At 42.0% G+C, this 25,661-nt stretch overlaps 1 protein-coding gene across 1 annotated transcript in view; it reads right to left on the bottom strand.

Moving 5' to 3' along the window:
• Nucleotides 1–25,661, bottom strand: part of KMT2B (lysine methyltransferase 2B) — a gene marked incomplete in the record, with an annotated part of 4,527,268 nt that overhangs the window by 1,107,715 nt on the left and 3,393,892 nt on the right. The window contains 1 exon segment of the mRNA XM_044079325.1: nucleotides 19,515–19,675. Within this exon segment, the coding sequence (XP_043935260.1) occupies nucleotides 19,515–19,675 (161 nt within the window).

Below are 25,661 nucleotides of genomic sequence, written 5' to 3'. Positions count from 1 at the left end.
GCTGCTCTGCAGGAAGCCTCCAAAGAATCAAACCCACATTGTAAAGTATGTTTGCCCACCTGTTCAGTTGCATGCAACAGATCCTGCATTTCTTTCAATTCAGACTGTTGAGGGAGTGTGCTCATTTTTTGTTTTAACTGAGACATTAGAAATTGCTGATATTTTAGCATGTGAAATTGGCAATTTAGTGCTCTCATAGCTAGAGTGGCTGAGGTGTAAACCTTTTCCCCCACCTGTCTAGTGCTCTGGAGTCCCTTTCAGAGGGTACAGGATTTTTTTGTCATAGAAGCCTTAGCCCATTTGGGACCCTGGGAGATGGTCTCTGGATTAGCAACAGGGCTTTTATAAAGGAATTTGTGGGAATCAGGCAATCTATAGTATCTGTCAGGTTTGGCTGGAGCAGGAGGCAGGGAATCTGGGTTCAAACTCTTCTAAGTAAACATCATCCACAATGTCTAAAACTGGGGGGATGGCAAGTGGTCTGTGCTAGGGGAGTAAAAGAAACTCTCTGAGCCTTTTCTTTGAGTCAGAGTAGTCCTGACCTTCCCAGTGAAAATGCTCCCTCATAGTGTGTTAAAAGTTTCCCCAAAGGAGTAGTCTTCAGGAGGAGAAGCTGAGGGAATAGAATCCTCAGCATCAGAATCTTCATAAGGGGAGAAGGAGTAATCTTGGTCCTCAGAGGAGCCTGAGGAAATAGACACATGATCAGAGGAGGCATGATCTTCCTCTTGTCTAGGCCTTTTGTCGGGTGGGGGTTGGGAACCCCTGATAAAAAAGATATCAAATCTTCAGCCATTTTAACTCATTCACTCCAGAGCAGCTCAGGAAAAGCTGCCTGCTGAATTCCACCATAGGAACAACAGTGCAGCCTGAGCTCATTTTCAGAAAATCCATTTGTAATACTATACAGAAAACAAATGCTCATAACTCTTTAACTATAAGAGCTACACTAAAAATGTAAACGCGAAAGTTGTTCAGCAGACACTGACCTTTCCAACAGTGTAAATGTTGATAGTGCATATCAAAGTCATAATGAAATATTTGGCAAGGAATGCTGATATTGTGCAATTTTTTAAATTTTTTGGAAAAGCAAAGCACAATATCTTGGTCTATGTACCATGCAGACCCATACAATTTGAATTTAATTTGTTAGTATGAATGTCAGCTTTAAAATGATACTTTAACCATAACTGTGCGACACTCCTTTCATGAGATATTCACAGAAATATGATTAGTATATTATTTCTCATAATTGATAAATAAACTAAGCATAATATCTCATCGCCTGTAACAGACAGAGCCTACATATCAGTGTAGAACTTGTGCTTCTGAATGTCAGCTTCAAAATGACGCATCATTTGTGTGATTACCATGCTCCCTCGCAAAGATATGGGCATAATAATGAGAAGTATTGTAAATGTATAATTTTCATATTCGTACAAGACTAAAACTGTGATATCTGTACGTGTGTACAGTGCCTAGACACAGTTCTTTTACCATGATGTAAGGAGTAACACTGTCTTCAAAATGATGCATTACTTCACACAATGTGGTGCTCCCTTGCAAAGTTATTTACCAAAATATGAAAAAAATCATAATTTCCATAACCTAAGTCGGAAACAAACTTTGATATCTGCCTATGAGTACAACATACAAGTACCATTCTTTTACCATGTTAGAACTATAAATAATCTTTTCAAAATGAGGTATTACTTGGCACATTCAGATGCTCCCTTGCAAAGTTATTTACCAAAATATGAAAAAAATCATAATTTCCATAACCATAAGTCTCAAACAAACTTTGATATCTGCACATGTGTCAAACATACTGGCACAATTCTTTTACCATATTAGAACCAGCAATACTGTCTTCAAAATGAGATATTACTTGGCACATTCAGATGCTCCCTTGCAAAGTTATTTACCAAAAAATGAAAAAAAAAATCATTATTTCCATAACAGTTATTTGCCAAGCTCAGAGAAATTAATTTTACACAACACATTTCATAATAGTGTTTTACTTACTATACTGGTCTGACTTGGTCATGGGTGTTTTCCATTCTTCTCACAATCATGCATGGCTCTCCTCACGACATTGTGGAGGTTGGTCAAGAAGAACGCAATGCCCTCCTCAGTTAGGTGAATGCCATCCCTTCTGAACCAGTGAACATCTTCCCTTCCAGTGACTCTCAGAACAGCAGAAGACAGTCTTATCTTATCTGAAATAAAGCATGGGTAGACACTGACAAGGGTGTCCAGCCAGGGCACATGTAAAGAAAAAAAGCAGGGTAAGGACCACCTCTCCACTAATACGCCAAGGACAGGCATGGGGCTCCAGATGTTGGTTATCTGTAGTGTCCCATAGCTGTGCCGACTGCCCACTCAGACTGCTGATACCACTATGGTCTCATGACCTCCTTCAGTGTCAGCAGTCTGCCTTACCTCTGCCTTTTCTCTTTACATGTGCCCATTCAGCAGTGGACCTAAGGGATGAGGGACTGAAGTAACTCACCAATTGCTGTCCTGACCTTCATACATTTACTACTCTCACCTACATACGCTGACTACACCTCAAGGCAGGGAGACTGAGTGGAGAGCTACATCAAGGCAACATGTCAAAAGACCAAGACTGACCCATGCTGTGTCTTTTTGCATGTTTTTGCATTACATCACAGTGGCACACTCAAGCCCATGCTTACCAAGGACAGCAGCACTATGGGACTGTGCTGTAGAGTCTCCAGATTCCCAAATGCAATCCCGGTGGATCACAAGAGCCATGCTGGCTGAGTATGCCCCCCTGTGATGCACCCACCAACCTAAGAGCAGTTGGCAAAACAAAAGTGAAGAGGGACCTTCCTGGCATTGGTGCTGAAGGGCTTGGCTGCTAACTGACATGGGGGCACAGAAAGAGCACATGTACACTGAAAAAGCAGGTGAGGCACTCTGCTTTACCTCTGCCCTTTCCATTTACATGTGTCCTTTTTGCAATGGCCATTAAGAGTAGAAGGGAGGAGCTAATGTAAGCCCTGTTGCCCTGACCTACATACACTGACTACATCTGAAGGGAGGGAGACTGAGTGGAGAGCTACATCAAGGCAACATGTCAAAAGACCTAGATTGACCCAGGCTGTGTCTTTTTGCATGTTTTTGCATTACATCACAGTGGCACACCCAAGCCCATGCTTACCAAGGACAGCAGCACTATGGGACTGTGCTGTAGAGTCTCCAGGTTCCCAAGTGCGATCCCGGTGGATCACAAGATCCATGCTGGCTGGGTATGCCCCCTGTGATGCACCCAGCAGCACAATAGTCGGCGATGGGACAGCATAAGGTTTTTGGCTGCTCCCTTTCCAGCGACTCCCAGAACAGCATTAGACAGTCTAATCTTATCTGAAATAAAGCACGGGTAGACACTGACAAGGGTGTCCAGCCAGGGCACATGTAAAGAGAAAAAGCAGGGTAAGGACCACCGCTCCACTAATACGCCAAGGACAGGCATGGGGCTCCAGATGTTGGTTATCTGTAGTGTCCCATAGCTGTGCCGGCTGCCCACTCAGACTGCTGATATCACTATGGTCTCATGACCTCCTTCAGTGTCAGCAGTCTGCCTTACCTCTGCCTTTTCTCTTTACATGTGCCCATTCAGCAATGGACCCAACAGCCTGGTCACAACTTTGATGTATAGTGTGCTCTGCACATCTTACTGCTGTCAGCAGTCTGCTAGACTCTTATGGCCATGGTACTCACCAAAGCATTCCATGCATAGGTTAATCTTGCAGGTCGGGCATCCCCACGATGGTTCAGCACGTTTACCCTTGATGGCACAGTTTTTGCATCGTGCCTTCCGCCATTTCACTGGAAAGTGTGAGCCTTCTTCAAATCGTGTCATGGGCTCTGGGATGGTAATCTCTATGCATCTTTTCCTTTTCTTGTAGGTGGTCAGGAGGTGCATGCCTAGGTGTCTTCTAAACTGTAACTGGCTTGCCGCAATAAAACGGCCAGAATGTGAAAGCTGCCGGTGGCTAGCATTCTCACGGAATAAAATGTAAGCATTCACTATGGCCACATCCCATAGGAACCAAAACAAGTACAGCCACCATTTCCTTGCCTTTCGAGCAGTTGGATACTGCGTCCTGAGCTGATCTGCTCGGTCCACCCCATTCATATATGTGTTGTACATGTTTACAACTGGTGGACATGGCACTGCAGCTTTTGTTCCATCGTGCTGTCTCCTGCGTATGCTGGAGACTGCCAAGGTTGGGTTACTATTACTTGACAGCAGAAATACTGGGTTGCTATCCTTCCATTCAGTTGCAAGCAATGGTCCACTCTGCAGCTGCTTGTAGAACCCTCGAGGTGCTTTACCAATGGCTTGTCGGTTGAATGTTACAGGCCATCCAGACCTATTGGTGCGCATGGTTCCACAGCAGTACAGACCATCCTGCAGCAGTTGCTGTGCCAGAGGGACAGATGAGAAGAAGTTGTCAAAGTAAATGTGATGCTTCTTTCCAATAAGGCCCCCGTGTTAGGTCGACCACAACAATGTGTGCCAGTCCAACCTCTGTGGTCTGCTCTGCCTTTCCAGTGTATACCAGGAATTCATGCACATAACCATTATGCGAGTCAGCTAGCACCCATACCTTAATGCCATACCTCTCCGGCTTGCCAGGCATAAACTGTCTAAATGTCAGACGTCCACGGAAGCCGACCATGGCTTCATCTACTGCCACCTCACGATGCACATTATACTGTGTCCTGCATGCATGAAGTACGGCATCCAGTATTGGCCATACATGATGGAGCTTGTCATGACCCACATAACCCTGTGGTCGTCTGAGGTTTTTGTCATTGCAGTGAAAATACTGCTGAATTTTTTCAAACCTCTCCCGGGTCATGTACTCGGCTATTGGGAAATGACCATACAGATGGTGCGTTTCCCAGTACTGCCTGTATTTTGGAACATGTACAATAGACATGTATATTCTGACACCTAGAAATGTGCGTATGTCTCCAGGACAAACTGGACTCCACCGCTTATCAACCTTGCCTGCTGCAGCCTGCCTCTGTGCAGCATAGCGGTTAGTTTCATCAGCAATAAGCGAGTACAGTTCCTCTGGGAACATCAAATTGAGGAAGTCCACCTCTGTGCTGTCTGAGGCCAGGTTGGTGACTGGGCCGACTGGACACACAAAATCATCGATGTGAACTGGTGTTAGGCATTTCTCCCATGATAAGTTTTGTGGTGGGCATGATCGCAGTGCCTTTTTCATTAGCCTCCCAGAGTTTTGAATGGAAACTACTGGTACCCTGTGATCAGTTACATTACCCACTGGTTTGTACTGACTTCTGAGTGGAGTACTCTCACAAATTCCATATTGCGGCACACTCAGATCCTTGCTTGACAAGGAGCTACTTCGGCTCAGATCCAGTGGACTTTCTCCATCTGAATAAACCTGCGGTAGACTACGCCTGAACTCATGTATAGTAGGAAGCATATCCGCTTCCTCTTCAGCACTAGGCCTGGCTTGGGCGATGGAGGACTGCAAAGGTCTGTCACTCGGGCCACGTCCTTGCCGTAACTCAGATAGAGGCAATTCATCCTCTGTGTCAAAATCTAATTCAAGTTGCTGACCACTATTGTGTGTGCCATCATACCTTAGCTGGGCTAGTGGCATGTCATCCTCACTGTTGTGGTCAGCTTCATCAAGAGTAGTGAGCTCGGGGGTAGAGGGTAGGGGTCTGTCGGGAATCGCTGGGACAGGGGCATCTTTATCAGCAGTAATAGCCTTCTCACGCAGACGTGCCAGTGGAATATGATCATCGGCATCATAATAGTCATCCTCACTCTGGTTTGGCTTACGCTGTGCATCAAGATCCAATTCCATTTCGGACCCACTGGTATTACTGTCAGAATCAGTATCCTCGCCCACGTAAACGTCGGTTAACTTCTTAGCAGATGGCATCTTCACTGAGGGGTGTGATGGGTGAATGCAAAGCTGAAAAACAAAGGTATAGAATATAATGTTACTCACCTGCACAGAGGCAGCTGAAAAGCAACACAACATGCAGTATGTAGTGATAGTTTGACACATTCAATTGTTTCATTATATGTGGTTCAGTTACATTAATTCACAAAGATATGAACTACATTAATAAAATGGATACTTATATCTGTATGTTACTCGTGAAAATACAGATATATATTTCTGTGTGTATATATAGATTATATATTACATATATATATATATACACACATACACACTATATATATATATATATATGTGTGTGTATATATATATATATATATATATATATATATATATATATATATATATATATATACACACACACATATATACATACATATATACATACACACACATTATATATATATATATATATATATACACACACACACACATATATATATATATATATGTATATATGTATGTATATATATATATATATATATATATATATATATATATATGTATACACATACATATAGATAGATATTATATATAAAATAAGGGGTTTCAGAGGCTAGGTAGTTGAAGAATGGAGGGGGTGGCTTACAATGACTAGAAGCAGAGAAAAAAAAAACAATCTGCCTTGTGCATTCATCAGTGTGATAACGAGTTGCACTTGTGACAGCTCCTGATAGTTTTACCTGAAAAGTGATAATGACTCAGTGCTATATTGTAACTGACTTAGTGCTAAGGTGATAATGACCTGCCTTTCATTACTGGAAAGGTATGCATGCTCGGACACATGTGATAATTGCTGCACATCACCTGTTGAGTAGGTAATCATTATCTCCTTGTGCAGCTGTTATGTAATACTGTAATCCAGTAAAATAGTATAACACTTAACCCTTCCTCCCACACAAGTTGCACACATTACTGACAAAGGCCAGAAAAATTCCCAAAATATAACATAGCTCCATGCAGGTAGTACTCAGCAAGTAATAACATGGGTAACTTCTAGGCAAAACTAAATCATTCAGAATATCTGGAGCAATTGTTCATTTCTTGTGATGGTGGGAATGGACAGTCTGTTTCAATGGGTGTTATAATCACAAAAAATCTATTCAAGTCAGGGTGAAGGCCCTCTCTCCAAAATGCATAGAGGAAGTCCAGGTTCTGTTACAGGGTTGGATTACAGAAAGACAAGTTGTTTTTCTCTATACACTTCTATGCTGTTTGATAGATAAAGCTTATGAGATATGCTATGGAAAGCAAATAAACCAGCAGTGCAAGGTATGGAATTTGGTTAGAAATGTGAATATCTGTGACAATACAAAGCAGTCACAGTTCAGCAAGCAAACTGTAAACATTTCAATATCTCCTTGCATACCTTTCAGCTGTACCTCATTTAACAAAAGTGAGCTCAGTCCTCCCTCCTAAAACTGTTAAGTTTGGAAAAAAAGTGGTAAGTTAGACTTTAGAAAATAAAGACAGTTTCCATTATCACACGTGGGAAAGTGTGTTGTGCTCTGGTGAGACCAGCATGGCTTTGTATAGTGTGCCTCCATAAACTATGTTTGGGGTGGTTGCAAATGAAATAAGATAAATGCATGTTGTTTTGAGTACTACCTAAGACTGCATCACCAATGTACATTTATCTCCCTTCCGCTTCCTCTGTCTCCCTCTCAGATTACTTCTTTCTCCAAGAACAAACAAAAGGGGAGAAATAAAGTCAGTGTTAACTTATCAAATACATTTATAGTGAAGCAACTGGCCTGATAAAATTACAGTAACCTGCAAAAGAACAAACCCGCTATGTGCCCATCTTCATCCATGCAGTCAAGACTAGGGCTTTGTTGCAAAATGAAATCCTTCCTGCCCTCCTCTAAAACAATCAAACTAAACCATGCTATAATGCTATCAGAAATATTTTTTCTGCACTTCTGCTTACTAGCATAGCTAAATACTCTTTCACAGACATTAAAGAAAAAATAACAGATCAATATAGCCTTTAGTAATTTAATTCAATTGAATCTTAAAATGTTTGCACTACATGCATCTAAGCTTTACTTCTGATCTTCGTATCTAAACAAATGATAAATGTATTATAACCGCACCAGGAGTTTAAGTTCTGCTCACTTTGTTCATGGCATTCCTCAGGAAGATACCACCAGCAGCCCTACATTGTAAACTAGTTTCCAAACATGCACAATCTCTGCATAGGTAGAAGTCATCTGAATAATTTCACAGATATCTGTAACTACTGAAGAGGTTGCTGCTAGCAAAGAACTTTATATTTCAATGTATATCTACCAATTCAGAGGTTCTAGCTGCTTTATGGAAGCTTTCTAGTTCAAATGTGTTTTATAGTTTTACATAATTACACACATTTATATCTAATTTCTATACCAGAATGCAAAAATCAAAGCTAAAATTGAAACAGCTGGCAGCAACTATTCAGACACTCCATTTCTATTACTGAACCAAAGGTTACTAAGTCATTCAGTGCTTTGAAGGTAAAGAACATGATTTCCAGCTACAAAATCAGCTGCCAGTGGATTGCTCTAGATTACCACAAAGTGAATGGACGTCATACATATATATCGAAATACACACATTTGCACAGACATATTTTTTCCAAAAAACAACCATTCAGTAACATTTCCTGGTATGTACAAGCACCTACAGGAAAAATTCAGAAATAAACACCTTACACACAGGTGGAAAATTGAATCAGATTATATGTTGAGTAGCCATTCATTATATTCGGGGTACAGGTGTAATATAAGACCATTCATTACCATCTGTTAGGACAAACACCATAGTAATTCAGTCAAAGTAGTACAGCACTGAGCACTGAATATACCATGGAACACAGTGATGACAGTCAAACAATGGAGAAAATATGGACTACCGTGATGTTGCAAAGGACTGGACGTCCATCCAAAATGAAAAACAACATGATCACTGGTCAGGGAGACTGCTAAGAGACCTACAGCAACACTGAAAGAGCTGCAGGAATTTCTGGAAAAGTACTGGTTGTGTACTACATGTGACACCAATATCACATATTCTCCATATGTCTGCACTGTGGGGTAGGTAGGGTTGGACAGAAGCCTTTTCTAACACAGACAAACATCCATGCCAGGCAAAAATACATACATTGGGAGGATTTAGTCCATTATTGTTCTCTTATAGCAATGCCAATGCATTCAAAATATTCTCCAGACTAAAAAATACCAACTCCTGTCTACATTTTGACTTCCTGAACTACAGCATAATCTAAGCTCACCCCCTCCTCAGACCGTTCCATCCATTCCTGAGTTTACTCCTCCCCAGTCTGATACCCCGTTTCATAGCATAATCACTAAAGCTCCATTCTGCTTCAAGCCATCTCAGATAAAAGAGTAATGTTTTTACCTTCTTCATCCTAAACTTCTCCAGTGCTGAGTTAAAAATCTAAGCGCACTGAGCTAAGCATCTAAACGCACTGAGCTAAGCATCTAAACGCACTGAGCTAAGCATCTAAACACACTGAGCTAAGCATCTAAACACACTGAGCTAAGCATCTAAACACACTGAGCTAAGCATCTAAACACAGTACCTGTATTCATATCCTTTCCCTAACCTTATCATACCATAGCATATAATTAGAATGCCTTTCTCTAAGGATAATAACATCACTTCTTCTAATGATTTCAGATTGACATCAAACAGAAGCCCAATATCGAAACTGTCCTGTAGCTAAGACTAGAATTGCTATGACCTTTCTGCTACATAAATAATTGTAAAGCAATGCATATCTAAACACAATTGATTAAACCTAGATAACCAAACCAAACCAAACCAATCCAAGCACTTCATTTTACCAACATATTAGCAAGAATACAACACTCTGTTTCCATCCTGACAATAAGTAGGCTGAAGGCTAAATCATGTCCGTGGTTAACAACTAACAAACAAGCTCATGAAACTGAAAGATGGTGCCTGGGATAAGTAAAAACAAGACACAGAAAATCCACTCTTACATCAGTCACTCCTATCCACCAGGAAATCCATCAGAATGGCTACTACCAGTGCAAAAGCAATATACCTAAGGAAAACAAAACCATATGACATCCTAGAGAAAAATTAAACAGCTAACAACTTTTTACAATTCTAGCTTCACATTTGTTAACTTTCTTTTAAAAACGCAGGCATTTATGAAGCAATCCCTTCCCACAAAGAAAAAAAGTACTGAAGGCTGAAATCCTGAAATTAGCAGTAGATAGATCAGTGCCAAAGGAATCAAAACCCATCTCTACCGATCACTAACAACCATTCTTTATATTGCCTATACTAGGGAACATTCTCGAGAAACGCATTTATCTTTAAATAGCTAGCTACCTACCAGCAAAAATACCATCTACTCACCCATAAACAACATGGATTCTGACAGGAAGGAGAACTGTGACTGCACTCTGAGCCCTGGCAAATGACATCCTAACCAACATATATGAAGGAAGCCTAATAGAGACTCTCTTCATTGACCTAACCCAAGCCTTTGACATGGTGGATCACAACGCTCTACAGTCCCACTTGATTGACACTGTGTTAGCCCACAATCTATTCAGTTGTTCCAAAGCTTTCTCACAAGCAGATCTTTCAGAGTAAAAATGTTCTCCTCCCTGTTTCCAGAAGCCTCCACCCAATCTGCTGTTCTGCATTAATCAATCCTTGCCCACTCCTTTTCTCAATATTTGTAAACAAACATCCATTTGACTTGGCACCTGCAACTCCTGCTAAATGCTGATGATACGGTCATCTATACAGCCAACCCAGAACACCAAGACATTTAAAATCAACTCAAAGTAGACCCTTCTGGAGCTGAATCACCTCAAAAAAATCTGCTTCTTAACCATAAAAAAAAAAATCATCTCTGGAACTAGGAAAAAGTTAACAAAATGTCCCAGTGTTCTCCATATCAAAGAATAATTCAATCACTGCATAGAAATTGACACCTACCTTGGCATATGTCTAGACCAGACTGTTACCCTTCAGGCGCACATAACCAAAAAATCAGACCAGATGTCAACAACTTTCCCTTCTGGGCCCAAAACTATCCCATTTTCTTACTCTACCTGCTAATACGAAGATAAAATATAAACCAACTATTCTCATTGCGATAAGTGGTATCAAAGGAAAAAAACTAATTTTCCTTTAAATACTTATTTGTTACCTGTACAGCAAGGAACAAACTCCCTGAAGTCAGCTTCACTGAACGAAGTAACGTGAATTGCCTCACCCAGAAGAGGATAACAATCATTCATTCAACACCAAAACGAGTCAGCAAAGCGAAATGTGAAGGCACAACTCCAAACGGTAACCCGGCACTCAAAAACGCAAGTAAAATTATGCAGTTCATGGCTATGTCCAAGAGTAGCTACGATAGTTTATAAGCACTGATAGAACAGCAATAAATCAGCAGCTTCCGCAGCTCTTCAGCTCACAGGGAGATAAACACTAAACACAACACCGGCACACAAAGCTGTTAAAGTTAAACAATTCGTAGCTGTTATCCAAATGGCAGCAACAATACTGTATAAACGCTGGTAAAATAACAATGAAACGGTAGCTTCCACAGCTTTTCAAGCGCAATAGTATTCAGTTTGCAGACAGATAACTTAATTCACAACAACACCGGTAAAGTTTGAAAAAATGTATGCGTGCAAATAACAATGATGTCCGTAGCCACACTCCTTCACCACCTAACTATAGCTTGTATCATAAGTCCAAAATGAATGGAGGACAAGTGTTAGGCGGATTCAAAACTTTAATTAGAATAAAAGGCAAGCGGTTTCAACCACAATCTTCCTCAGGCCAATATATTTAAAATCATTTATTCAAATTTTACCTTATAAACTCAGCAGCAAAGCTGAATGGTAAATCCGAACCAGGAAAGCTGAACCGGCAAACTTCTTCTAGCTCCAGCGATGTGTGCAAACCGAGAGTCCACAAAATAACTTTTGAGGGATCCAGTAGCAGGTAAAATCGACAAATATTTGCAGAAGAAAAGGACAGACCTGCTGCTGGACCCTCTATTTATTTGGGGGAAAACAAAAGAAATTCACGTTGGGGGTGGAGATGTGATGCAAGTGGTGGCTTGGAATGCAAGATTCCGATTGGCTGCCACCACTTGCTTTAGCGACTATTTTGTAAGTAGATTTTCTAATGAAAGTTAAATGTAGGCCTAATGTAAAAACACACTGAAACGTAGCTGCATAAGATAAATTACAAGTTCAGTTACGATTTCAGTGTGTTTCACATTAAGCTGATCTACAAATGTACAATAAAGTTTCCCACGCTTGTGGAATGCACTCGGGGATAACAGCTTGCAATTAGTATCTTCTCATGGTGCGCTCGGTGCTAGGCACAGACGCACCATGAGAAGGTACTCGGGGTTAATGAGTTAAGCATCTGTTTCTTAGGCATGGGGCCTTGAACTGGAGACTGAAGTGCAGTCTTTTTAGGTTTAATAGGAGTCTTAAGCTTAGGATACATTTTTATGGTGAGCGTCGTCGGTCTGAAGACTCCTTCATAAACCGAAGGTGTTTCTGCAGCACCAACATCTCTTTCTGCAGTGTTGTCGGTAGAGGCTAAACAAAATGGCTGCGTTGGCCTAGCATTCTCCGCCTAAGGCTCCGAAGCGGTCTTGGGTTCCAAATCTGCGGTAGTCAGGGGCTGCGTTGGAGCCTCACTGAAGACCGGTCCAGCCGAGGCCTCGGAGTCTGGCTGGGTCTAGGCTGCCTGTCCTTATCCTTGCATTTTTTGTGCACGCTGGTAGTCGGCTGCTCCGATGGCATTGTGTAGTTAAATTTTCTACCGAAGTAGTGTCATCCGAGTCAAAGCGTCTTTTTATAGTACGCCTATTAAACCTAGCACAAAAACGACAACCAGTGACGTCGTGGTCTGGGCCTAGGCAAGGTATGCTGTAAGAATGAAAATCCTTATGAGGTATTTGCTTCCCACAAGAAATACCATTGTCAACTTTTACTGACATCGGTCTGACACAAGAAAAGTTTCCCCAACGGGGTACTTAGCTTTATTGAAGACTTCGGATCTGAAATTCGACTTCGAAAATCTCAGGAGTCGGCCGACCGGCACTTGCGAACTACTTCTGCTTTGCGCACAGCACGGCAAGAAAGACTGAAGAAAATGGCGTCGGATGCATTATATATACCCCTGGCACACTGACGTCAGGGAAGAAGCGACAGCAACCGACGCCGGGCCAAGACTTTGGAATTCCGGCTGACTGCGGGACCGCCTGACGACAGGATAACCCAAGTGTGATGACTGCAGCAGGGTAACACGATGAACATCAGAGGAGTGCTAAAACTAAAAAGCGGGCTAGTAGGCTTCACCAACATCAGAGGCAACCTGAGGTTTATTTTAAGGATCTGGCATTGAGGAGAACAGTGTTGAGGCCTGGGAGACTAGGTCTAGAGCATACTTATCCAAAAGCCTTCCCCTGCACGGAAGCTATTGCACGGCTAGAGCAAATGTAGATTCCACAAAAAAAAGAAGCCAGCAACTGTGAGCTGTGAAAACTAATTTAATTAGTAAAACATGTAAAGAACTTCAGTAAGCAAAACAGACCGGTTTTGGCTTTGGTTTTTACCTAGTCTTCATCACTGTTGCAGTCATCACATTTGGGTAGATTCTCAAAGCTAAGGAAGGGAGGAGGAAGTTAGAGAGCATTAGGGCCAGCTATTAAGCCCTGCAAAACTGCAGAAGCAAAACCAGCTCTGGATTTAGAAAAAATAGGCAAGTGGTAATGCTTGGTAAAGGTATGTACAGAGCTTCAGGTAGCAGCTTCTAGGATGTCCCTGGTAGCGACTCCTCTTAGAAAGGCTGTAGAGGTAGATGCAGCCCTGGTGGAATGTGATCTTATCCTCTGTGGGGTAGGTTTTCCACTGTGCTTATAGAAAAAATGAATGCAATGGGCTATCCATTAAGAAATGGTTTGCTTTGAAATGGCCTTCTCCTCTGCCCCTGCAGCAAAGCCAACTAGCATCTGTTCAGATTTTCTGAGAGGCTTAGCCCTGTCCAAACAAAATCTAAGTTGTCTGTGCACATCCAAAGAGTGCAGTATTTGTCCGCCTTTATGTGGATTCGGGAAAAAGGTAGGTAAATGAATGGACTGATTTAGGGCTACACTAGACACCACCTTGGGCATAAAGGAAGGATTGGTCCCGAGGGAAACCCTGTCTGCATGGAAGATAATGAAGGGCTTCACTGCCATGAGGGCCTGTAATTCAGACACGTTTCTTGGTGAAGTGATGGCTAGAAGGAAGGCTGTTTTCCAAGAAAGGAATTTCAACTCTGCAGTTGTAGCTGGCTCAAAAGGAGGGAGAGTGAGCTTTTCCAATAAAAAGTTAAGGTCCCAGGCTGGAGTAGGGGCTCTACTGGGGGTCTTAAATTTTTTGGCCCCTCTGAGGAATTGATTTAGCAAGGGGTGAGAGAAGAGGGGTGGGTTCAGTATTATAATGTGCTGAAATGGCAGAGGTATGAATTTTAATTGACGAGAAGGATAGGCCCTTGTGGAGCATTTCTGTTAAGTACTGAAGTATATGAGGTGCGCTGGGCACTGTTGTGCCCATCCCCTGAGTCTGGCTTCAGGAACAGTATCTTTTACACTTTTCAGCATAGGAATTTCTAGTACTAGGCCTCCTTGCCTCCAGAATAACATCTAGCACCTGCTTACTGAGGGATGCGATTGGAGAGCTCAAGGAATTAGCCAAGCTGCAAGGTTCAGGGTTTGAAACTGGAGGTGCAGAATCTGGCCCGCCTGCTGGGACAGCAGGGAAGGGGTCCGAGGCAAGTGCCATGGTCCCAGCAGTGTCATACTGTGCAAGAGGGGGAACCAGTGCTGGAGGGGCCAGTCTGGTGCAATCAGTATTGCCTTTGGCTTGTCCTATTTGATCTTTAGCAGAACCTTTGAGAGGAGAGGCAGAGGGGGAAAGGCATAAACCAAGAGGCTTTCCAACGTAAAGGACAGGGCATCCACTTTCCAAGCTTGACTGTGGGAAGTCCTTGTGCAGAAGTTGTCCAATTGGTAGTTATGAGGGGAGGCAAACAGGTCTATCTCTGGAGTCCCCCACTTGTTCCTTAAGAGGTTGAATATTTTTGGTTCCAGTTTCCATTTGTGTGGGTCAATCAGATTTCTGCTTAGGTCGCCTGCCACAGAATTGAGCCTGTAGGTGCACTTGGTAGGTCAAGGCTGTGTTCCACAGAGCCATGGCTAGTCTGCAGAGAGGGTATGAATGGGTTCCCCCCTTGCTTGTTTATGTACCACATAACTGTGGTGTTGTCTGTCTTTACCAATAATTGTCCTGGAAGAATGTGGACTTGGAAGGCTGTCAGGGAATTCTGTACAGCTAACATTTCTCCTTGCTTGATATGGAGGTACATCTGTCTTGGGCTCCATTTGCCCTGAATGCAATGCCCTGCGCCAAGGGAGCCCCCCATGCATAGTATGATGTGTCTGTTAGGGTTTGGTCGGCAAGGGGTAGAGTGAAAGGGAGACCCTTGTTGTGGTAGCAGGCCTCTGCCCACCAAAGGAACTCTGTCTTTATACAAGGAATGATAGGAATCATTGATTCCAGTCCTGAGAATGTTGACACCATAGGCATTTTAGATACAATTGTAGTTTCCTCATATGCAGTCTTGCATATGGAATTAGTAGAATGCAGGAGGCCATGAACCACAGGGCTTGCAGAATTTTCCTTGCAGATAGCTGGGTCTTTGTGGCCAGTAGTTTGAAGTAGGCTGTCAAATAAACTTGTTTCTCTGGAGTGAGGAAAGCCATCCGGGAAGTTGTGTTCAAGCTTGCTCCCAGGAATACAATCTGTTGGCAGCGTACTAGGTGCAATTTCTTTTCATTTATAGTGTACCCCAGTGAGGTTAGAAGTTCTTTACGAATGCCAGATATTTTAATAGCAAGTCCTGGCTTTCTGCCTGAATCAAACAATGGTCCAAGTATGGGTATATATGAATATTTCTCTGCCTGCAAAATGCAATGGCTGGAGCTAGACACTTTGTGAATACCCTGGGCAGAGTTGATAAGCCAAAGGGACGTGCAGAAAACTGATAGTGCATGGAGCCTGCCCTGAAGCGTAGGTATTTCCTGCAAGATTCCCTTATTGGAATGTGCAGGTAAGCTTCATTTAAGTCTAAGATTGCCAACCAGGCATCTTTGCCTAGCATAGGAAACAGCTGTTGAAGTGCTAGGATTTCGAATTTTGGGATTACCAAAAAGGTATTTAGAATAGAGAGGTCCAGGATAGGATGCCAGGAGCTGTCTTTTCTGGGTACCAGGAAAAGTCTTGAATAAAAACCTTGGAAGAGAGAGAACCTGCTGTAAAGTCTCTGCCCACTGATTTGGGGGTAGGTCTAGCCAACCGTTTGGGGCTGGTAGGGTGTGGAAGTGGAATCTGTATCCTTGGGAAACTATATTCAAAACCCATTTGTCCTGGGTAATGAGTTCCCAGTTTTTTGCATGCAGGGTGAGCTTTCCTCCTAAGGGAGCAGGCAGTTGAGCAGGGCTTGGAAGGGTTAAGGTTAAGTCATTGTGCTATTTTTCAGTGGTGGGGGTCTTACTACTCCCTGCTTTGGAAGTGGGAGCCCCCCACTGCTTAGGCCTGTGCATAACCTGAGACTGTAATCTAGGTGATCTACTGTTCCTAGGTTTGGACTGAGAAAGCCTGAAAGAGGCTGGAAAGGACCAATTCTTTGAAGGCCAATGCCTACTAAATCTGGGAGGCTGTACTTGCAGGAAATATTTAACAGTTTGCATAGATTTAGCTTTTTCCTCCATCTTATTGAGGACGACTTCTGCTTTGTTGCCAAACAGGTGGTCTTGGTTTAAGGAAGCATCCAGTAATTTAGCTTTAACATGATCGGGAGCATCCAGTAATTTAGCTTTAACATGATCTGGCAAGTTTTTCTCCTTAAGCCAAGCATGGCTTCTTAGTACAGAGTGACAGCAGCCCTGGAACATGCTTCTAGAGAGTCAAAACCACATTGCAAAATATGGTTACCAACTTGTTCTGCAGAATGCATTAAATCCTGTAATTCTTTGTGTTCGGCACAGTCAGGAATCAACATCATTTTTTGTTTAAGTAGTCCCGTAATATGCTGCTGGTACTTTAACATATGAAACTAGCAATTTAAAGTCCTAATGGCCAAAGTAGCAGAAGTATATACCTTCTTAACCAATCTGTCCAAGGCTCTAGAATCTCTATCAGAAGGGGTAGGGTTTTTGGCAGCAGTTGCCTTAATGCCCTTTGGTCCTTGGGAAATGGTCTCAGCATCGGCAGTAGGATTCTTGAAGAGGAACTTGAGAGAGTCAGGTACTCTATAATACCGGTCAGGTTTTCTGGGAGCTGGAGGGAAAGTGTCTGGGGAAAGGCTAGACTCCAATAAAGCATCATCTACAATGTCCAGAACAGGAGGTATAGCTAAAGGCCTGTGTTGAGGGAGGAGTAAAATTTCCCTAAGCCTTTTTTTGGAGTCAGAGTAATCTTGGCTTTCCAAGCAGAAATGCTCCCTAAGAGTGTGCAAGGTTTCATCAAAAGAAAAATCTTCTGGAGGGAAAGCAGAGAAAATGGAATCCTCTGCATCAGAATCCTCATAATCAGAAGTAACAGAAATATCGGATTCCTGATCAGAAGAATCAGAAGGAAAATCAGTTTTAGGTCTCTTAGAGGCTGGCTTCCCCTAATTAAGGTAATAAGGTCAACAGCCATTCTAAGAATTTGTTTTTTAGGCATATGGGCCTGAGCATGCAGTTTGGACATCTTTTTTCTAGGTGTGGGTCCAGTTTTAGGCCTTGATGAAGATGACGGCGTCGGTTTAAAATGCAAGTCTGTAGGCCTGAATACATCCTCAGAAGCCGGTGCCTGCACAGCGGCTCCGGACCCATCCAAGGTAGAGACATCCACAGGTTCCATAGTTGAAGAAGCATCTCGTGGCATACCGAATGGTGTCAGCAGAGACCTGCGAATCTGAGGTAGCGGGTATCAGGGGCTGCGAAAGCGCCTCACTTTGTACCAGCGGACTGGCGACTAGCTTAACGGAAGCATCGTCGGCAGTTTTAGACCTATGCAGTCTGTCTCTGTCTTCATCCTTAATTTTTTTGGAATATCGGTAGTCGGATGGCTTATCAAAGCCATTTCTGGATAGTTATACAGAGTACCAAAATAATTTGCTGCAAATACAGCCAGAAGACGAATAGTTCGGGGGTTGAAAAAGGCACAAAACTGACAGAGGCGGACATTGTGGTCTGGGCCTAAGCAAGGAATGTAGTACGAATGAAAATCTTTATGAGGTATTTGCTTTCCACAGGTAAGACAATTAACTTTTACTGACATCGGTTAAGAGCAAGAAAAAGGATCCCCATCCGGGGTACTTAGATTTTTTTGAAGACTTTGGTTCTGAAACGCGAAAATGAAAATTTCAAGAGTTGGCCAACCGGCACTTGGGAACTGCTTCTCCTTTGGGCACCGTGCGGCAAGAAAGACTGATGTAATGGTGTTGGCTGCATGTTTTATACCCCTGACGACCTGACGTCATGGAAGAAGAGACAGCATCTGACGCAGGAATCCAAGACTCTGGTATTCAGGCTGGCTGAGGGCTACCTGCAGGCAGATAACCCAAATGTGATGACTGCAACAGTGAAACATGAAGAACATCAACCAGAGGTCATGACTGTCTGTGTGGAAATTGATGACCGCACTTAATTTTCCCTTCCTAGATGACATGGACAGAATCAGCAAAATAAAATCTATACAGCAACCTAAGCCTTGGCCAAAAGTAGAAAACAATTCCCCAATGGGGTACTTATCTTTGTTGGAGTCAGTAATGCAGAGCTGAATGAGCAAGATGACATTCGACCGCGGTAGAGAAGTTCTGAGGTCTGTGCATGTGTATGCCATATTTATGGCCCACAGTTTATGGTCTCTGTGTGTGACATCCCATGCACCTTACAGCTGCTAGGCTAAGCTTTAGTATGAGCCGGAAGTTCAGGTTGCCTGAGGTGGAGGATTCCACATGTGAGAATACTGCAACATGAGAACAGAAGAACATCAGTGTTCCCCATCCTTTTATTACTATTGCCCTTGCAAAGTCTTGGAGAACACCAGCAGCCAGCCCCTCATTTTTGCACCAACAAAAATGACTATTTTATGAGGAGGTGGCAAAACATAACACAACCAGATGATTTATTTCAATGTCACTAGTTGGGAATTTGAAAGTTGTTTTTCAATATAAGACCAATTAAAAAAAGAAGCATCCTACATTAGGTGACTGCAATGATACTGCCTGCAGCTTGGACTTCTACATAAAATTTATTCGAGTCCATCTCCTATTATGACCAACCTTAAAATATAAAATTCATTAAATGTTTCCTTATTTATGCATTTCAAGTATGTATCACACCTGTTTGCAAGTAAGACACATTCACCTCTTATATGAATTTCAGAACTATATGACACAGTTCTACTATTATACCTGCTGATGCATTTGGACTGTGCACAATGGTGTGGTTGTCCCCCTGATCTACAGGACTTTCAACTTCCTTTACTACCACTGCAGGACGATATTCTGTTATCCGGCAAGTGTACTTGCACCTCCGTCTGGCATCAGCTGTACTCCAGTACATTCTTGAACATCTGAAATAAATAAATACATACATGCATACATAAAAAGGAAAGGAGAAGAGATTACAGAATTGAGTTACTCTAACATTTACACTAACAAAACTACAAAGTACGGTCAAAGACAGCAAAAAAATATCCAATAAGATTAAAGCTGACCAAAATGCATGGCTTGAGTTTTTAAAGGGCAACAGTAAACAAATGTGAAAGTTAAGTACTTAACATAACTAGAGATACTTGTCTGCTTCAACCTGTGGGTTACTAGATCCAGCTTGGATTCAAACCCGGCCATTACAAGACCAACTGTGGAGCTCTGCCTCCTCTACCCAAAATACGTCGCTCCCTCTTATCTCTCTCAAATCGAGTTTGCCACTCCCACACAAACAAAACATGAGAGCATGATTTAGCCACATCATTAACACTCTTCAGCCTCAGTACAAGTTTTGTACAAAGCGAAAGGAGAACAGCTAGACATTTCCCTGCATAAGGGAGGACCTTCCACAGAAACAAGCAATTAAAGATCTACAAGTCTGACCAGCCTCATATGCATAGCCATAGAAAGTCTTACCATGGAATTAATCAGCCAGGACATAGAGAACTTCCTAACACTGGACCTGTCTCGCTTTGCATTCGCAAGGTCAGGTCATGCTGACTCAAGGTCACTAAAGCAATGGATGAAAGCAAAACAGCACACACCCCATACTTGAACTTGGCTAAAACTTTTGACACAATTCCCCACTAAAGCACAGTAGAAAAGCTAAACAAACTAGGAATAAAGCCATGTCACCCACTGGATTGCTAACTGGCTTACAGATAGGAAACAGGAAATCAAAATAGGGGAGGTTACCATGACCATAGCATCTACAAGTATTGCCCCTGCTACAATAAGGTGGTCAATGGAGGAACACAAACTTGTCTGGACGTTTTGGTTCCATCATGTCCAGCTCATTCCACACCCAGCGGGAGACAATCTATAAGGTTGCCAGCTGAGGGGTGCCCCCAAGATGTAGACAGACCTGGCCCAAAAGCCACCAAAAACACAGATTCTTCAGAAGAGGGATTTTGGGCTGACCAACCACCTCTTGTCTAAGGATCTCTAGTATGTCTCCAAAGGAGACATCTTCCAGTGGTGATTGTAGGGATGCATCTTCCTCATCAAAGTCTGTGTTTTCGGTGAGAGACTCCAGAGGAGAGTTTATGCACCTCCATTTGCATGTCTTCTTGCAAGGTACCTCCTCCGCGGGATGATCATGGGAGGTATCAGAAGAAAGGGTTCCCTTCTACAGGCAAGTCTTGGAGGCTTGTTGAGGCAGGCTGACCATGAACAGGTATGATGAGCTCAGAAGTCCGAACCAGTGAAGGCCAACGGGGAGGATCGGAGATCTGAGGGGCGGGTTCTCTGTGAGAAGAGAAGACTCTTTTTCCACCACCTGGAAGATCGCCTGATCCAGAGACACCCTCTCCAACCTTCTCAGAGCCGAAGCATTTGAAGAGGAATGAGGTGGGACACCCATGGATCCAAGATCTTCAGGGAAAATCAGACCTGAGCTGTCAGGTGCTGAAGGGCCAAGGTGAAGGGATAGCTCTGACAAGGATGGAACCCGAAGCCCTACCCATGGATCTGATGCCACATCTCAGAGCTCAGCCAGTCGGGGTAACCGTTGGAGTGGAGGAAACCAATTTTCCTTGGATCAGATGCCAACTCTCTCTAGTGACCACGATCCTTGGGCTCAGAAATGGGAGGTCAGATCTCAGAAGGAGATCTGACTTAGGACACCGGAGCATTCACAGATCCAAGATTGTAGAGAGTAGGAACCTCTGCATCAATTTGTTCATATCGATTTCAGAGAGGCTCCTGGAGGATCTGGAGGAACCCACCGATTCCGGTCTTGAATGGGTCTTGAATGTCTGGTAGGAGTTTGCATAATTTTTGGAGATACTGACCTAATGAATACATCAGGAGTTTGACTCCAGGCTCTTGGATCCGAGGAAGGAGCAGAAGGTCTGAGAGATGTAAAGGCCAACGTACTTCCTGCAGGCTCCAAAAGATGACATTCTGGATCCACAGGAGCTGAAGTAGGCCTATGATCAGACAACTTCGGATCCGAAGGTCTCGATAATATTGCAGGCGGCTCCGAAGTGGTCCTAGAAGTCTTGTGAATGCATTTCTTCAGCCCAGAAGAGCCACTCTTAGATTTAGAGGGGGCTTGAGCCTCTGGAGAAGAAGAGGAGGAGGAAGAAGGCAACAGCTTTCGAAGAATTGGTTTCTCTGGTCAGCTATGGCCCTGGGATTTAAAGCCTTCACAGATGTCACAGGCTGACAACAATATACACATTTATTATGTACATCAAAAGATGGGATTTTATGCCCACATTCCATACAGCACTTAAAACCAGAAAGCCTATCAGACATAACAGCAAGAACAAGAGAAAAAAACAAGACAGGTTGTAACGACTAAACTACAGGAAAGACAAACCTCTATTTAATACTTCATTATTTATACTTTTACATTTTTTTCCTAATAATTCAAAAAAAGTTAGGAAGTGTTGTCCACAAAGGGTTAAGAAATTAACAAAAGGCAGACGAGCTAAGGTGCCAAAAGTAAAGCCCTAATGCCAACAAAAACTAGTGGGAGGGGAGGTACCAATGAATAAAAGAAAATCAAAGTACTCCACTTAAATGTCAGGCAAGGTTGAAGACGGATGGAAAACACGAGACTGGATCTTTCACGAATAACCATTATGGCTGCAGTAAAGCACAAGTATATTACAAGTAGTTTAGTTTCATATCTTGTTCTTAGAGAAGACTACATTTTCACACAACCATGTGAACTCCACTACTCAGCTAACTCTATAAGGAGTCTCTCCATTACCACTAACACTGACTTTTGGTCAGTGACAAAGGTATCTGCAGCTGAGGTTGGCTCCATAAGTCTGTATCAATCATCACAAATGAGGTATGTAAGGTAAAGAAATCAAAACTCAAAATGAAAGAAAGCCAATGCACAAAAGCAGAAGTCACACACAAGTGTTTCAGATTTATATTAACCTTCAACCATGCAGCTTACCCACACTTAGTTTATCTTCACTCCTAAGGCTGAATTTCTGTTTGCACTACAGTAATCCCTATGCAAATGTCTGACAGGTGTACTTGGTTTTATCAGAATCAGACTACTACATTAGCTCATACACGTGTGCATGTAACATCTCTATGAATATGCATCACTTACGTGTAGGTATAGACACAGAAGTGTTGCAAAGGTGGGGGAAGGAGACATCGGACTCGCAGGCTACATGCTTACTGCATTCTACTCTGTCATAGCCTTTCTGAATGCCGATAAAGAAATGCACTTCAAAGTTGTAGCAATCAGCTAGCTACAATTGAAAATTTGTCATCCTTTTTCTTTTGTTTTGTTTTTTGCTCTTTAACTGAAATGCTGAGAGGCAAGGTCAGAAAACTACAGCTTTGTATAGACAAACATTCGTAACAAACACACACATATATGTGCAAGTGTGTAAGTATATAGGTGGAATGGATATATATATACATACATACATACACACACATATATACATATATATATAGATATATATATACATATATATCATACACACACACACATATATATATATATATATATACACACACATACACAAATATATATATATATATATATATATATATATATATATATATATATATATATTTTATTTTATTTATTTTATTTTACATTTTTTGACCGGGCTAGTCCAGCTGGATATATGTCCATTTTCAGTGGAGGCCCGGGGAGATGAGCTCCAAACTTGAACATTAAAGTGAAAAATTAAAGAAAATCTTGCTAAATACATCAAGTAACGATAGATTCAAACATTATAAATTGTGGCATAGTAGTAACATATAAACATACAGTAGTTAGAGAAAACGACAAAAAAAAAAAATTAACATTTGATATACAATGGAGAATACTATCAATGTAGAGAGAGAAAGGATACAGGAAAGTAGGAAGATGGCAGTTATATATGTACACTTTTTTTTTTTAATAGATAATTAGAAGGAGATATAAATCAGTGGATGCAAAAAATGAATAGATTTTGGGTTCTAAAGATGAGGGGGTTAGTCAGGGGTCAAGAAAATAAAGTTAGTCAGGATTAGTACAGGGGCAGAGCCATTGTGTTTTAAGGTAGAGCCTGAGTTTCTTTTTGAAGAGAGGCTTTGAGGGAATAGTAGAAAGTTCAGAGGGAAGCAAGTTCCAATCTTTACCAACAGTGTTAGAGAAAAGGGAATCTCCAGCCCTGTTGTTTGCTTTGTCAATATTTACAAGAAGTTTGTTTGCAGATCTTAGGGACTTTAGGTTATGGTAGGGGTGAATAAGAGTAGATAGTATAGGTGTTTTGTTAGGTTGATAAAGAATTTGATGGGCTATGCCTAGTTGATTAAGTTTTAGTTGCTGTTGAAATTCAAGCCAGCCTAGTTGTTTTAAATTAGTACAGTTGTGGGTTCTGTAAGGGTTGCCTGTGGCAAATCTGGCTATGTTGTGGTAGGAGTTTTCTAATTTCAAGATATTCTTTTTTGATAAGTTAGTAAATATGGGAGAGGCATAGAGAAGGGGTGAGATAAGGTGGGAGTGGGCTATAGCTGTTCTAGATTCTTGAGTAAGGAAAGGTTTGATTCTGTAAAGAGAGCCTATTTTTTTTGTTAATAGTTTTCAATGTGATACTTATATGGGTATCGAAGTTAAGGTTGTTGTCAATGGTAATGCCTAGCAGTGTGGTAGTAGGATCTTGTGATATAGGTGTGCCATTTTTAGATGTTATAGTAAAGTCTAAATGGGGAGATTTGCTGGTAGGTGTGAAGAGGAGGAGTTTAGTTTTTTTATGGGTTAAGTAGTAGACAGCGTTGGGAAAACCAATCTTCTACAGAATTAAAGATGTGCTGTGTGAGGGAGTGAAGATCAGATACAGATGTGGCTGAGCAAATTAGTGTAGAATCGTCTGCGTACTGTATATGCATGTGGCTTGGGGAACTACTTGGTGGAGGTAATTGATTAATAAAGAAAACAGGAGGGGACCCAGTATGGACCCTTGGGGAAAGCCAATGTTGACAGGTAGTTGGGAGGATAGAGTGGAGTTCCAGAGTACTGGTTGTTGTCTGTTATTTAAGTAGGACTTAAACCAGTTTATAGGTTTGGTTTCAAGTGACAAAGATTGAAGAATTTGTATGAGTATGTGGTGGTTGACCATGTCAAAAGCTTTGGATAGGTCTAAAAAAAGTGCAGAGGAAAGGCTGTTGTGGTTACGATTTTTGTTGATTGTGTCTGTAAAGGAGAGTAGGGCAGTGGTGGTACTGTGGGATGGTCTGAAACCGTGTTGGGTATTATAGCAATAACCCACTCCTGGGTGTGGGTAATGCTGGATTTACCCACGGTTGGCGTGGTTTGGTCCCGAAGGTGAAGCCCGAGGGACCAAACAAAGCAAACCGTGGGTAAATCCAGCATTACCCACACCCAGAAGCGGGTTATTGCTATTATACAATGACATTATTTAAGAAAAGAAATAATTACTTTCCTTAAATAATGGCATTGTATAATGCTTCTTTACTGCCCTTCCGCAGCTGTCTGCTATTCTGTGGCAGTTCTGATGTACTGCGCATGCCTATGCAGTACATCAGAGCTGTGGCAAAAGCAACGGAGAACGCAAGATCTCCGTTGCTTTTTTTTACTGTTTTGCTATGTTAAATGGGTTTAACATAGCGAGACAGCTTTAAAATAAGCAATGGAGATCTCCGTTGCTTATTGTAAAGCTGTCTCGCTATGTTAAACCCATTTAACATAGCAAAACAGTAAAAAGCAACGGAGATCTTGCGATCTCCGTTGCTTTTTTTCAAAAAAAAAACTGTCTCGCTATGTTAAATGGGTTTAACATACCGAGACAGCTTTAAAATAAGCAACGGATATCTCCGTTGCTTATTTTAAACTGTCTCGCCATGTTAAACCCATTTAAT

The sequence above is a fragment of the Protopterus annectens genome, chromosome 8.part0 (assembly GCF_019279795.1).
Source record: "Protopterus annectens isolate FY-2018-M chromosome 8.part0, PAN1.0, whole genome shotgun sequence".
Classification (NCBI taxonomy): domain Eukaryota; kingdom Metazoa; phylum Chordata; order Ceratodontiformes; family Protopteridae; genus Protopterus; species Protopterus annectens.
The sequence above is the reverse complement of the archived record's forward strand: the minus strand, read 5'-3'. Positions and strand labels throughout refer to the sequence as shown.